General features: G+C 47.6%; 1 protein-coding gene and 1 long non-coding RNA gene across 3 annotated transcripts in view; one reads left to right on the top strand and one right to left on the bottom strand.

The window, feature by feature from the left end:
- Window positions 1-14,889, top strand: part of LOC121144479 — a 42,954-nt gene that overhangs the window by 7,794 nt on the left and 20,271 nt on the right. The window lies entirely within an intron of this gene.
- Dgat2 (diacylglycerol O-acyltransferase 2) overlaps window positions 5,498-14,889 on the bottom strand; it is a 30,754-nt gene continuing 21,362 nt past the window's right edge. The window contains exons 5-8 of the mRNA XM_005073973.3: window positions 10,388-10,592; window positions 9,810-9,984; window positions 8,535-8,737; window positions 5,498-6,622 (exon numbers count right to left, since the gene is read on the bottom strand). Coding sequence (XP_005074030.1) covers window positions 6,468-6,622; window positions 8,535-8,737; window positions 9,810-9,984; window positions 10,388-10,592 — 738 coding nt within the window. The 3' untranslated portion in view covers window positions 5,498-6,467. The remainder of the gene's footprint in view (window positions 6,623-8,534; window positions 8,738-9,809; window positions 9,985-10,387; window positions 10,593-14,889) is intronic.

The following is a 14,889-nucleotide window of genomic DNA, read 5'->3' as shown; positions in this document are numbered from 1 at the left end:
AAAGACAGAACCATGGATGAGGGAAGGTTTTCATACATGGCAGGGAAAGGAGGATGCTGGCACACAGGTTGGAACCAGAGTGTGTTAGTAGCAGACAGCTTGGAGCAGTGGCAAAATCCAAGCACGATGAGCTTCAGGTGGGCCTGGTGGTGTTCACCTGACCCTACCTACTGAGAAAGCTGAGGCAGGAGGACTGTTAAGTGCAAATCCTGCCTGATACTGAGGAACTCTTAACAAGACACTGTCAACAAATTTTAAAAGGTCCAGGGCTTAGTGATAAGACACTTGTCTAGGATGCTTAAGGTCCTGGGTTCAAGCCCCCACATTCTAATAAATTAACAAGTAGCGGGACTGGTCTTATGATTTGGGTGCTTGGCTGGGTGATGGTAGTGCACACCTTTAATCCCAGCACTTAGGAGGCAGAAGCAGGCGGATCTCTGTGAGTTCAACACCTGCCTGGTCTACAAGAGTTAGTTCCTAGACAGCCTCTAAAGCCACAGAGAAATCCTGTCTCGAAAAACCTAATAATAGTGAAAATGCAAATTCTCCCTTGCTCCAAAAGTATAGATTCCAAAAAAGAGTCAATCAAGCATGAGCTCATGGATGCTATGCCACGACAAAAGTCCTGACAGAAAGCCTTATTAGCAGAGTCAAGACAAGGCCAGCAGCAGTCAACAGTCACTCCTCAAAGATGGGCTGAGCAAATACATAAAAAAGGGAAAAGGATAGGTCCATCTTTCTATAGAAGGAGTTATGAGAAGTTAGGATAGACCCTGTGGTCCACAGATATCCAACCAGATTATGGTTTCTTAATACCATCCTCACTTGGAGAAACCAGGAGTCTTTGAAAATGTGGCTGATTCCAAGATTGGGTAAGAAGGGTAGGAGATGATCTCAGGCATCTAGCTGTGCCAGAAACCCAATGCTCAGGAAAATGATGGAGACAGTGATGCAGACCAGTAGTATCAACAGGACACAGAAGGCAGTTTTAAAAGACTCCCACTGGTCAAACCCGGGCAGCTTGAGTATAAAAATAATGACAATAGAACGGAGAGATACTCAGTTGGTACAGTGTATACCACATAAGCATGAGGACTTTGATCTCTAGAACCCACACCTAAAAAATTTCTGGGCATGGTGTCATGTACTTGTGTTGTAATCACAGCACCATGGAGGTAGAGACAAGTGGACCCTGCAGCTCAGTGGCCAGCCAGACTAACCTAACTGGAGAGCCCCAAGTCCAAATGAACAACCCTGCCTCAACAATGGGGTAGTGTCCTGAAGAATGACACTCAAGGTTGACTTCTAGTCTCCAAATTCTTGGGCACATACCAGTGTATACACACACACACACACACACACACACACACACACACACAACACACACACACACAGAGAGAGAGAGAGAGAGATGTCTTATTATCCACTGAATTAAGAGATCAGTGAGTCTTTGTAGACAGAATGTTTTATAAGGAAGTATTTTACATAGTCTCGAACTATGAAGGAAAATATAGGAGAAAAGAATGGCAGTCACCATTAATCGTGTGATCATGACTATTATCTATCAGACAAAGGAAAATTGTGTGATGAGAGAGGCCATGCTTAGAGAGACAGCTAGGTCAGCCAGGAGCAACTATCTCAGATAGAGAATTAAGTAACATGTCACCTCAAACTTGATCCATTTACTAAGATAGACATTGTTAATAAGCACGATTCTAGGTGTGGTGGTGCCTATAATCGCAGCACTCAAAAGGTAGAGGTAGCCAGGAGGTGATGGTGCATGCCTTTGATCCCAGCACTCAGGAGGCAGAGGCGGGGGAATCTCTGTGAGTTCCAGGCCAGTTTGGTCTACTGAGCGAGTTCTAGGACAGCCTCCTCCAAAGCTACAGAGAAACTCAGTCTCAAAAAACCTAAAAAATAAAAAGGTAGAGGTAGGCTTCTATGAGTTTAAGGTTTAAGGTCAGCCTTGTCTACATACTCAGTTCCAGGACAGCCAGAACTATATAGAGAGACCTCATCTCAATAAAAAGAAACAAAAAGGTGTCATTTGAGTCATCTCTGAGGATCGGATGGCAGTGATGGTTATATGTGAATTTCCCAGTCACCTGGTTTTATTGTGGTTACACGTTTCCATTTCTGCGGTTGGGTAGGGACTGATGCCAGGACCCTATGCAGGGGAGGACAGTGCCCGGCTCTGAGCTGCACCCTCTGTGCTTCGGTTCCTCAGCTGAGTGTCTGTCTGCACCTAAGTGTCTGTCTGTCTGCACCTGACTCACTGCTTTGCACTGTACTTGCAGCTTCCTTCTGAGACTTGTTTTTAAATATCTCTTGTTCATTTTATAACTTCCAAGAACAAAAACATGAAAACACGGTTTACCCTCTTCATAATATTTTACTCAGTAAGATTTAATGTTCATCAATTTGTTAATTTATTGGTTGATTAAAGGATAGTCAGCCACTTTATTCAATATTGGGGCTATGACAAGGGAATTTTTCAGGGAGACAAGGATTTTTCTCTCTTGGTCAACTCACTATGTAGTAGAGGGTGACTTGAACTCTTGACCTCTTTCTTTCTCTGCCCGGTGTTAGAGTTATATGCATAGAATACCATGACTAGCAAAGCTTAGATATTAAGACACTTGACTTTTGTGATGTGGCAGACATGGTGGTAAGCAGTTTGTGTGTATCCTAGCAACAGCATATGAGATTAGAAGGATCAAGCTGTAGTACTGAGCTCAACTTCTTTTTGGGGAGAGGGGGGTTCAAAACAGGACTTCTCTGTGTAGCCTTGACTGTGCCAGAACTCACTCTATCAGGCTAGCCTTGAACTTTGAGATCTGCCTGCCTCTGCCTCCTGAGTGGGATTAAAGGCGTTTGCCTCCACAGCCCAACTGTGAGCACAACTTCTAAAGCAGTCTAACTTTGATGTTACAAATCCTACATTCTATTTAATATATTAGGTTTCTTTTCATTTTTGATACGCTCTTCTACATTGGCTGCCTATAGCTGTTGCTGTACTTCAATGGCAGAATTAACTTACCATCACAGCTACCATTTTCTGGATAGGGCCTATGGGGTAAGCCCTGGGGTGAACGTTTTCAGTTCATTTGTCAGATATGTCAGTGTTCTCTGTTATTCAGGAGTAGAGAGAGAGATGTGTACGTTTTACAGATGCAGAAGCTAAGGCACTTAGAAGTTACACCATAGGTTGTGATTGATGGTGTCTGCCATGTCTTAGGTGGACGCACTCCAACCTCAGTAGTCTGTGATTCGAAGGGTGAGGAAGGAAGGAATTCAATATTCAGAACTATGGGGAAATAGATGGGGGCCTTTTAGAAATATGGGTGTTTCCCCCCTAATGTTAATGTTTCAAGTGCCTAGGAACCAGGGGCATCTATCTCTGAGTCAAGAGGAAACAGGCAGTGAATGTTGATTGGCTGTGTGATGGAAGCAGACGCCTTGGCCCCTCTACACCAACTTTCCAAGTAACGTATTCTAAATGGTGGCTAAGTTTCTGTCTAGTCCTCTTAGTCCATTTATATGTAGCTTCTAGCTTAGAACAGGAGCTAGAAAAGTGTCAAAATGAGAAGCGTTCAGACAGCTTTGTCACATTTGCCATTGAACCAATACCAGTGCCCCCTTGTGGCTATGTCTGGAATCCACAGGAAGACTCGTGGAAATGACACTGTAGTAGGCTAAAACCTCAATCCCCATTCTCACTGGACAGCAGAGGTCTTCTGATAAGGGAGTTCCGTCTACCAAGGCAAACCTTCCAAGCATCTACCCAGTGTCCCTCAGCTATAGCCGAGATCAGGCTGGCTCAGCTCTGGACACACTGCTACTAGATCCTGAAACCCTTTATCCACGCTGAGGTAGTTGAGTTTCCTAGTACATAGTATACACTCACTAATAAGAAGCTTGATCCTTAGGATTGTCCTTTTGTTATGGGATAGCCTAGGTTAAGGCCAGGGACTAGCCTGGAGCCAGAGGCTTTTATATGTATTGTCCAATTTGGCTGTACACTGGACTGGAACTACTTTGGTGTGATCCTGAGGCTCTCACCAGAAAATAGGCCTCGTCTCCACCAGAAGGAAACGGTTGTCTGATGGTCTGAGCTTTCATTTTCTTGAGGACTGTCTAGTGTAACAGAAGTCGGCAGAGGCCTCCTCCTACTCTATCGTCTCTGCCACCCTGAAACTGAAGACATGAACTCCCTGCCCTCAAAAAACCAAGCTTCACAGACGCAGCTGTCTACAACCACTGGATCTGAACAGCAGCAGTGCAGTGCAGGCCTCTCCACCTTTGCATCGGCTGCTCTCCCTTCCGTCCTTGCACTGGCTTCTCTGCCTGCCCCCCCCCCAAACCTCTGCTGAGGCCTAGCTTAGTCACTACATTTTCAATGACTCCAGGGTCCCTGTCACAGCTCAGAGTGTCCCATGGCCTCTGCGGCCCACTTAGGTCTTCAGGCAGAGGAGATGTCCTGAGGTAGGGGATGGCAAACAGGGAGTAAGGAAGTGGGAATGAGGTCTGTGGTCTAACAGCAGGGTTTCTGGTTACTGAGAGTCACCAACTGAATGAACAAGAACAGAGGAGTTGCATATTCTGAGACCTGTAACCACAGAGATGACATCAGGCCTGATCTCCACCTTTGTAGTTTAGCTGAGAGTAAGCACAGGTGACTGCTTCAATAGTTCATAAGGACCCTTCCAACTCTAGAAACCTGTCCACACATGGTGGGAACTTGCAACGAGGCTACCTGGCCCTCCCGGCATTCACCTCCTTCTCACATCTAATGAAAGTAAGACTCGTAAGACATCATTCCCAAGGTCAGTTACACAGAGCTGTGGCTCACACACTTCTGCACACTGCCTCCTCTCATTGCTATGCATGAAAGGAATACAGGGGAAGGAGCTCTCTGCACAAGCCAGTGGTGTGTGTGTGTGTGTGTGTGTGTGTGTGTGTGTGTGTGTGTGTGTGTGGTGAAGTGTCCTGCCACACCCACACAACAGGGAGAGTGGATTTCTCTTTCTCAGACTGAGATAGATGCTTATAGCCTTGGCCAATGCCTCCAAACCCTAGACTGTGGCTTGGCAGAGACAGTAAGCAGAGGGCTCGGTAAAGCACCATTGCCTCCTTGAGGATGGTGAGGGAAAATGCTAGAAGTCATTTTATGTATGAGTATTTTGCCTACACGTTTCTGTCACACAGCTTGGGTGCCTTGTGCCCACTGAGGCTGTCAAATCCCTGAGGACAGGAGTTAGAGACAGCTGTAAGCCTCCATGTGGATGTCAGACATTGAACCAAGGTCCTAAGCACCTAGTGCTCTTAACCACTGAGCACTCTCTCCAGCCTTGAAGCTACTCAATTGTGAGGCCAGTTGTTATCCAGCCAGTAAAGGCCCAAGGCTAATGGAATCCAAAGGGAGTGCAGTGGGGACTGTAGTCTGCCCTGTGGATGGGACAGACAGAGTGTGAGACAGCAGTAAGCAACAGCAGCAGGCAGTTCTTGTTTCCATTTATTAGTCTAGGAATATACAAAACTGTGACATGGCACAACAATCTCATGGAGAGAAAACACAATACACAGGAGGGGTGGCTTTTGTCCCCCGCCCAACGCCTCAGGAAGGCACACATGTGAGGCTTGGGTGAGGGGCCTCCTGTCCTGGACCCATGTGCTGCACAGAAAGCCAGGCCCTTTGTGAACAGAAGAGAGACCCTTCCTCACACCAGACTTGGGGTGTGGCTCAGGAGAGCTCAGGTGGCTGGCAGAACATGCTCCAAACGGAGACTGAGCTGTGCTGAGTAAAACCAGCCAACAGCAGTGAGCTAACCCAAGACGGTACCTGTGGGACATCCTTGTCCCTAGCACAGTATACAGGAGGCCTAAAGCACGGTATACAGGAGGCCAGTGTAGGCTCAGATTGGAGAACGGTGGTGGGGTGAGGCACAGAGAGGAGACTCAAGCCAAGCTGGGCATTCCAGATGCTATCTACCACCTTCCCCAAATGGGCCAACTCTGCCCTCTGCATCCTCCCCTTGGCAAGAAAGACCAGACCTGCAGTCACATGTGGGGTGGTGGGAATGGAGATGTTTGTTAAACATGGCCTCTGTCTCTCAAGAATCCATGGAGCAAAGAGGATCATCTAAGTGGCTGTCCTTCCCCAGTTAACCAGGGCCAGGTGTCTGTTGTTTGGGGAACTCTAGAAGGGATGGATAAGAAACCACCAAGGCCCAGAAATGTCAGTCACCACCTTGAGCAGGACACACTAGAAGTGAGAGCTTAAAATACTAACTCATCCCTTCTTAAAAAAGGTCTAACATTGCAATGATTTAACAAATTATAATTTCTTTTAAATAACCCACAGACACCCATGACGCTTCCAAATTTACAGAACAAAATGCACTTGAGAACTTGGTAGAAAAGGATTTGCAGTCGTTCCTTCCAGGAGCTGGCCCTCATGGGCTGGGTCAGTTCACCTCCAGCACCTCTGACTCTGGAAGGCCAAATTTGGTCTTGTGATTGTCAAAGAGCTTCACCAGGGCCTCCATGTACATGGCATGGTACAGGTCGATGTCCTTCTGGGTTGGGTGCTCCAGCTTGGGGATGGTGATGGGCTCACCCACTGTAGAAAAAGGCAGAGGCTCTCAACAATCAATGTCATTGAGTACCCCATCCCTAGGTGCCCAATATGACATGACCCTGTGCTGTGTGCTGGCCATGTGCTAGGGACTGTCCTTTAGTCCAGATGAGAATACTTAACTGTGGCCTGGCAGTATGAGAAAGATCCCACCCAAGACTGTGGTCTCTCTGAGTGGGGGAGACCCAGCTCCATACTCTGCTACAAGCTTCAGTGCGAGGTGCAGGACCAAGTACGGGCTTTGCTCTTGCTTTATCTAGGACTAACTCTTTGCCCCTAGAAGCCTCAGTTTTCCTCATCTTCCACCCGGCATGTCTCATAGATCTTTTCTAAGGATTCTGGGAAGAACAGAATATGCTTGAGCTCCTGGTAAGGGTATGTCGAGGGGAGAACACCCGCCCACATCTGTGCTTTGCTTTATTTCCTCCCCTGCTTTATGTTCAAGGCCAGCCCATGCCCATGCCACCCGCACTGCTCTGAGCTTTGTCCCAGATGCACACACGCCCATCTCCACTGCCACTTTCAGTCCAGGCTCCTGAGAACCTCCAGACTGGCCTCCTGCATTCTAACCCTTTATTCTCCCCTCTACCTAGCAATCCCAGGCATGACTTAAATTCGTAGATAAATGTAGTTCTCATCCCTCATCCAAAAACAAAACAAAACAAAAACCCTTTCTTCCAAGCAGGTAGAGATTATTACAGAAGGCCAAAACTGGTCAAAATATGATCCTGGGAGTGCTCAGCCCTAACTGTCTACATCACAACCCCACACCTAAGGCTCAGGGGACAGCTCAGAAGAGGAGACAAAGACTGTAAGAGTCAGGGGACCAGGAAGTTTGCTGAGAGATTGTGACTCCTAAAAATGACAGGGAAGCTACAACCATGATATTTCAACAACATGGCAAAACCAACAGACACGTTAACATGGAAGGGGAACTTGGGGGTGGCACTCCTAGGCAAATAAATCCAGGCAACTAATGCCTGCTGAGAGGAAGAATTAAGTCTTCCCCAGGGGTAAGTCCCCTTCCTGGTAATCAGCACCAAGAGGTCAGCCCTGAAATCATATACACAAGCAACACTAGAATGAGCTCCCTTCCCAACTGTCCTGTAGCAGCTTTCCATCCTGCAGCTGACAAGGCACTGGCTCCAGCCACCCCTGTGAGAAGTGCTGTCCTGCATGGAGCACTGGCAAATGCCTGCCCGAGATTCTCAGGTTTGGACATTTCAGTCTGTGGCTGTGACCTTAAACACATGCCCACATATACTCTCACAACCCTGGTAGGTAATTTTCTTAATGTTCTAACTTGTCCCAAATACAAACATATAACACTACAGTTTTTTTCTTAGTTCCTGCAGGTCTATGCTCTAGTTGTATTTTTTTCTGTTAAAAATATCTTGTTTCTATACTTTTTGCTGGACAGTTTTTATTTTATTTTGAGACAGTGTCTCACTATGTAGCCCTAGCTGACCTGGAACTTTCTGTGCAGACAAGACTAGCCTCAAACTTGCAGCAATCCTCCTTTCTCTGCCTTCCACACGAGATTAAAGGTATGCACACTATATCTGGCTCTTCATCCCCCTTTTTTGCTGAGAATTCCCATCACCAGCAGTATAAGAGCCATCTACTAAGTGAAGAGTAGAGGAGCAGCATAATACCTACAGCACCCTTGTTATGACTGCATGGCCACTGCTGCAACCTTTTCCTAACAGGTTTGTTATTTATCACCACCACGGTACCCTGGCTTATAGCAACGGCTCAACCTCTACCTCCCTCATCACTCCCACCAGTACCCAACTCAAGGTCCTATGTATGACAAGGTTCTCATCTGAGCTAAGTTACTCGCCCAGGATCCTGCCATGCTCAGGATCGTCTTCAAGCATGCAGGCTTGGGACTCACCAACAGTGGTGATAGGCTTGGAGTAGGGCACCAGGCCCCAGGTGTCAGAGGAGAAGAGGCCTCGGCCATGGAAGATACATGGGGCAAAACCAATATACTTCTGGAACTTCTTCTGGACCCATCGGCCCCAGGAGCCTTCCTCAAAGATTACCTGCTTGTATACCTCATTCTCTCCAAAGGAATAGGTGGGTACCAGATCAGCTCTGCAAGAGAGAGGCCCAGATTAGCCAGATTCCAGTCACTGGGTTTCGTTCCTTCTGTCACCACAGAGGACCGTGTCCAGCAGGGCCTGTCCAGCCCACTTCAGCTCCCTCTCAGCCTGATTTACCTCATGTCTCTCAGCCTGATTCACCTCATGTCACAGCCTCAGCACACTATCTGTCTCTGTCCCTCCTATCATTGGTCTGGCCTGACTTGACAGCAGACTGTATAAGAGCCTTTTCTGAAACCCCAAAGAGAGCCTGGGATAGAGAGAAAGCTCTGTCCACTGTTCCAAGATTCAGGGAGCATGACTATGGACAGAGCTCTCTCTCTCTGCCCTCAATGACTTGGACTATTGTGTCACCGAAGTTAATCTGTCTCACAAAAGTCCATCATTCTAGGACCTTACTCCAAGGTCTTCTAAAGCAGAGATAAAGCAAGGAGCTTGGCTCTAGACTTAAGTTCTCCCCCAGATCATGTATCCTCAGTCTTCTCCTGTAGGAAATGGGCACTCAAGTCTCCTCACCTGCTAGGAAGTCTAAAGGAGTCTAGAAAGTGGATTTGCTTCTCAAATAGATGTGCCCTGGTTTTCTAGAAAAGTCAAAGTTCCAAGATGCCAGCACTTTTCTTGTGTAAAGGTCATCCCTCCAATGAGCAAGCCTTCCCTGGTGCTTCAAGTAATGGCATCTCCTTTCTGGCCTCTTGCCCCCTTTGGCCCTGAGTGTGTGTGTATGTGTGTGTGTGTACACGTGTGCATGTGCACACACATGTTGGGGACTGAACCAAGGGTTTTGCACAAACCAAGTATTTGCTCTACCACTGAGTCTCACATGTCTGACCCCTTAAATGGTAAGCCTTCTCATGTGTTCTATGTGTAAGCCTAGCCTCTCAGTTACTTGCAAGTGCCCAGGGACAATAGATCACATCTTTGCACCACCACCTACACTTGGGCAAGCCAAGTCATGCAATGTGGGCTCCAACTTCTTTCATTGCCTTCCTAGGTTCTAGGCACCACCTCCAGAGACCTATTGTTCTAGGTAGAGGAAAATACTAGAGATTTGTATAGGCACTTACCCATGGCGCAGGGCCAGTTTTACAAAGCCTTTGCGGTTTCGCAGGGTGACTGCATTTTTGCCAGGCATGGAACTCAGGGACTCAGCTGCTCCTCCCACCACAATGATGATAGCATTGCCACTCCCATTCTTTGAAAGCAAGTAGTCTATGGTGTCTCGGTTGACAGGGCAAATGCCTGGGGTGAGGGAACACACAATCAGGATTGCTCATGGATATATTCCCTATCCTTATATATAATCAAGGATAAAATAAAAGTATCTATAGGTGGATCCCAAACTTGTTACCCTCTTAGAAGACATATGATCCTGCCTTCCTTAGAAATTCATTTTTCCTGAGTTTCAGTTTACTTATCTACAAAATGGAGGGAAATGGTATGAAAGTCAAGCTATTGAGGACCATGGGTAGGTGGACACAGACAATAGGCAACACAACAGCATAACTGTTGCAGGCTCTCTCGACCTGCATCGGACCAGCACCTCATGGGAATGGTACTTCACTTCCCTGTATGGCTATACTCAATGGGGAGGCTCAAGCTTTGACAGTGGAGCCCAGCAGGAGTAGCTGAAGTGGATTCTCACCTCCAGACATCAAGTACTCCCGAAGCACAGGCATCCGGAAGTTACCAGCCAATGTAGCCAAATAGGGCCTTATGCCAGGGAACTTCTTGCTAACTTCAGTAGCCTCTGTGCTGAAGTTACAGAAGGCACCCAGGCCCATGATGCCATGGGGATGGTATCCAAAGATATAGTTCCTTGTGGTCAGCAGGTTGTGTGTCTTCACCAGCTATAAGGAAACATGTGTTAGAACTGGCTGGGAGAGGAGTACACCCAACAAATGGGGAAGGGACCTTGTATTTAATGCCCTATTATGCTTAGGAACCCAAAGACTGCAGTGGCTTTCCAAACCTGTCCCCAGACTCTCACTATTGGAAGCACAGTGCCAGTGGCTGGCAGCAACTGGGCTATGAGTCCCTGGTTGGGTGCTCTTCTTATTCCCTAACCAAACACAGTCCGAACCTACTACTTCATGTTCAACCAGTCTCCTGCCTGCCTTCCTCTTTCTAGGCTCTTTACCACAGTGACTTCCCTAAAACTCACATCCAAGCTGGAATACTCAGACCTAAAGAGACATTCAGCCTTCACTGGGTACAGTTTGGGTTCTGGTACAGTAGAGCCAAGGCTTCAGGAATTTCCATGGAGGTATGGTCTGTCTGCTCCCTGCATACTATGGGCTCTTCAACACCTCAGAGGACAGGCCCACACAGTGTGGCAAAAGGGTAGTACCGCTGGACCAATACAAAGTTCTTGCCAAGCAGCCAGGCTAAGCTCAGGTTCTGAGGTAGGCAGGCAGGCAGGCGGGACAATCAGCCCTCATGCCAGGCAGCCTTGTGGGAGGAGGGGGAAGTGGTTGGCTGTGTGGTTGTAGCAGCTGATGGTCTGAGCTACCATACTGTCAACAAAGCTGACCTGAAATGCTACAATTGATGACTGACTTCCTAAGGGCCCACCACCTGCCCTGAGGCTGAGTACCTATAAAACCCCAAAGAGGGACATCAAGCCTGAGATCCTGAGACAGCATTGCCAGGAGCACGGTGGAGATGAGAGGGGGAAGAAGGGCTTCTCTTCCTAAAACATCACTCTCTTAGATTAGAAAAATACTCAGAATTCCGTTTTTCCTTTTTCTTTTATTTTTCAAGACAGGGTATCTATGTAGTCTTTGCTGTCCTGGAACTCTCTCTGTAGACCAGCCTGGCCTCAAACTCACAGAGATCTGCCTGCCTCTATCTCCCCAGTGCTGGGGAGGCACCACTGCCCAACCAGAATTCTTAAATAAAGGAAAACAAACAAACAAAAGGTCTGCATTAATTTTTCATGCCATTGAAATAAACTACTTGGTTTATTTCTTTCTTAAATAGAAACAGGCCTTTCTTTAAAAGAGGTCATAGCATTAGTACCATCTTCTAAACACCCTATCTAGCTTACCAAAGCCCTCCGTGCCGTCTCCTCAAAGCTGTACTTCCCTACTCCCTGCCATGCCACTATGGCAACACCCACTCAAATCCTGACTGGCAGACACTTTAAATGTATCCAAACTTTCCCTCTTAGAATAATGTGTTATTAAAAAGCCTCTCTATCCACATTTCCAGCTGTTTTGTGACATAAAGCTTCCAGAAATACGGTTCCTGAGTTGAAGAGTCTGAACATGTTGGTTTGGGGCTGCTCTGTCTCAGAGAGGGGCATTCCCACCATCCCCACCTCAGTGCTCTGGTGCAGGCTAGCAGAGTCCCTGGCTACAGGATGAATGTTAAGAGACCCAGTTTTCCTTTACTTCAGATAGGGGAGGGGAGCCTCCTACTGAGCACAGGTCCTTCTGCTCCATTTGGGGAAGAGGAATGGTGCAGATGGCATGACAAGACGGAGGTGGGGGAGGGATGGGCCAGGGCATCTGAGTTCCTCTCAGCTCCGTGGCTGGAGTAAATGTGCAAATGTGAGCACGCCAGCCTTGGTGTCACCCCTTTTGGGTGGGATACTAGTATTCTTTCCTCACTTTGCCTTTGTAAAGCAGGTTTATACTGTCTGGAAACAGCTCTCAGCTTTCCACCAAATAACCAGGAACAGCAGTATGCTCAGCCAGGGCCAGGGTAGAGAGTGGGGGAATCACAAAGGATCAGGGCACATGAACTGTGCAAGGCCGTGGCTGTGCTCTGCCTGAGACAGGAGGTAGATCTGTCCACCTAGCTAGCTCTTAATCAAGCACCACGGCCAATGTCTACACCAAGGCGGGCTCTGAGGGAGGAGCTGGGTTAGAAACTCTCTCCGGAGCCAGTGGCTGGAACTGGGGGCCAAGGCACAGTTGGATTGGAGTGCCCTGAAGATCTAGGGTGTTTCTTGATGGCAAGCTAAACGAGTCCAGAGAAAAGAGGAGTCATTACCTCCCCTATGGAAGTCAGAGTGAACCAACTCCACATATGCACAAGGGCATTCCAGTTTCACTTTTCCCTAGACACTGTGATAGTGATGTCACTTCCTGGGAACCTAATTGGCTCTTTAAATAATTCCTTCCCTCCCCACGGCTCTTATCTAATGGGATATATAGTTCATAATGTCCTTGGGGCACTGTACAGGTTAATGGCCCCTATACAGTACCAAGAAGAATAGAAACATTTGATATAGCTTTGATCACTCTTCCCAACTGGACAAAAGTCCACTCTACATGGAGGGGGAAGGTCACTGCCGCTGACTGTTGTGTTGACATGCCTTCTGGGTGGCAAAGTCCCAGACCAATGGTGTTCAAGTCAGGCTGGCTGGGCAGATTCCTGGCAGGTCACTCCTCACACCCTGCTCCTAGGATAAGCTTATTTTACCCCTAACCCCATACAAAGAAAGACACCCAGTCCCAGATAATTGCAGCAGCTTGCCTAGGCTTAGTGCAGGGCACAGCATCCGAGTGTCTTATGAACTTTTGACAGTCCCTCCTCTCTGGGCCCCAGTCTACCTATGTGAAATGACCAGTTAGACTTAGCTGCTTTGAAGCTCAGAGAGGCTTTCCTAGTCTCCAAAGGTCTTGTTCTCCCTTCAGGGAGAGGAGCCCCAGAACATGGGCCACTTCTGTTACAGGAGGTTGTAGTCCAGTAGTTGCTGAAGGAGCCAGCTCTACCACTGCCAAAAGAGATGCCCTCTGAGCCAGCTAGGTGACTTTGGAGAAGGGAGCTCCAGTAAGAGAAATGGAGAGGGTTGGTGTATGGATCTAGCTGGAGATCTCTATTATATAACCCATGGCAGTAGCTCAGGAAAAAGGGGTGGAACAGGCAGGTCACACACAGCTCTCTGGCACAGATTATTAGACCTGACGTAAAGCAACAAAGGGCAAGGGGTAGAGCCTGTCACTCAGGGTGAGGCCCAGGAACCTCATAGGGCAGCTCACAGATGTCATCTGCCCTGTGCCCAGCAGAACAGAGACAGTGAGAATACAGGTCTCAGTTGGGTCTTTTTTTTTTTAAGATTTATTCATTCATTTATTTGAAGCAGTCTCACTATGGAGCCCTGGCTAGCCTATAGCTTTGCTATGTAGACTAGGTTGGCCTTAAACTTACAGAAATTCAGCTGCCTTTGCCTAAGATTAAAGATATGTGCCACTACACCCCACTAGATTATTTATTTATTTATTTAGGTTTTTTGAGACAGGGTTTCAGGTTTGGAGACTGTCCTGGAGTTCTTTTTGAAGAACTCACAGAGATCCACCTGCTTCTGCCTCCCAAGTGCTGGGATTAAAGACATGCGCCACCACCACCCAGCAAGATTTATTTATTTTTATTTTACATGCATGGGTCTGTGCACCATGTACGTTCAGTGCTCTCAGAGGCCAAAAGAAGGCACTGGATCCTCTGGAACTGTAGTTACAGTTATTAGCTGTCATGTAAGTGCTAGGATTTAAAACCGGGTTCTCTGAAAGAGCAACCAGTCCTTTTAACCACTGAGCCATCTCTCCAGCTCACCACATTGCTTAGGTCTTTTGAAAGGGTAAAGATCAGTTGGAGTAGAACACTGGAATGCTTAGGTCTGGCCAACCACCATCACTTGCTAGGGGAGGAGAGCTACCAGCCTGCAAGAGGCTTCCTGGAATGAGACCACAGTGGCAGAAGACACCAGCACTGGGGGCAGAGAAGACAGAGTGAAGCAGACCTAGTAGCATCTCCCATTTGTAGTTGAGGCAAATCGTACTTGGTAAAGCTGAGAAAGCTATTCAGAGTGAGAATACAGTAGGAGTCATGAGACCGTAAACCCAAGGCTGACTCTCCTCCATTACCCACGGCCAAGTGAAAAGCCCAGCATCAGTAGATGGAATGGCAGAGCAAGAACTTAAACCCAATAGTCAAGGAGATTTGGGAGAGGGAACCTTTCTAGCTGGGGAAAGATGTGTGGCCAAGTCCCTCACAGAGAAATGGGCAGTTAGGAATCATGGGGGACCTTGGCTTGTATGTCAGAAGGGCTGGTACTGCTGCCATGGACTTTCTGGACATCTTGAGCAAGGCTTTGGCCCTCTGAGGAGGGATGCCTAACTGCAGGGCATAGGAGAACCC

This window comes from Mesocricetus auratus, unplaced genomic scaffold (genome assembly GCF_017639785.1).
Source record: "Mesocricetus auratus isolate SY011 unplaced genomic scaffold, BCM_Maur_2.0 Super-Scaffold_4256, whole genome shotgun sequence".
NCBI lineage: Eukaryota > Metazoa > Chordata > Mammalia > Rodentia > Cricetidae > Mesocricetus > Mesocricetus auratus.
The sequence above is the reverse complement of the archived record's forward strand: the minus strand, read 5'-3'. Positions and strand labels throughout refer to the sequence as shown.